The following is a 534-nucleotide window of genomic DNA, read 5'->3' as shown; positions in this document are numbered from 1 at the left end:
CTGAAATTCAGGCTCAGGGCCCAGTATAGAGTGTGTGTCTGCAGGCTGAACCAGGCAAGACTGAGCAAATATTGGTCTGTACGTTGTAGCCATGAAAGATGCTCTCAGCAGCTTTCACCAGGGTTAGAGCCCACCCGGGGAAATCACTGGCCCAACAAGATGCTCTCAGCAGCTTTCACCAGGGTTAGAGACAGAGCCCACCCGGGGAAATCACTGGCCCAATCAGATCCATTTAAGTGAAGAAACGAGGTAAGGGCAAACAGATTTTTAACAAATTCGCCTCGCTCAGTATATGGTTCTATTGTTTAAGATTACGTTGAATAACCCTCTTACCCCACCAATTTTGCTGAATGTTATTGTTGATAATTAATGAGGCTGATTATTACTTTTCAGTACTTTGGCTTGAATACCAAACTCAATGCCCTTTCTTAAAACAAAGCGAAGCTCGTAACATCCACGCGCCCTTGTTGAACACCTAGTCCTTAGTTATACCGTAATTAAAAAAAAGAAGACGAGGATACTTACATTTTGCAT

General features: G+C 43.4%; 1 protein-coding gene across 1 annotated transcript in view; it reads right to left on the bottom strand.

Moving 5' to 3' along the window:
• Positions 1 to 534, bottom strand: part of IL5RA (interleukin 5 receptor subunit alpha) — a 19,469-nt gene that overhangs the window by 6,716 nt on the left and 12,219 nt on the right. The window contains exon 9 of the mRNA XM_035901416.1: positions 526 to 534. This exon is cut by the window's right edge and continues 88 nt beyond it. Coding sequence (XP_035757309.1) covers positions 526 to 534 — 9 coding nt within the window. The remainder of the gene's footprint in view (positions 1 to 525) is intronic.

This window comes from Egretta garzetta, unplaced genomic scaffold, assembly GCF_000687185.1.
Source record: "Egretta garzetta isolate BGI_Z169 unplaced genomic scaffold, ASM68718v1 scaffold228, whole genome shotgun sequence".
Lineage (NCBI taxonomy): Eukaryota > Metazoa > Chordata > Aves > Pelecaniformes > Ardeidae > Egretta > Egretta garzetta.
This window is presented reverse-complemented; position numbering and strand designations above follow the sequence as displayed.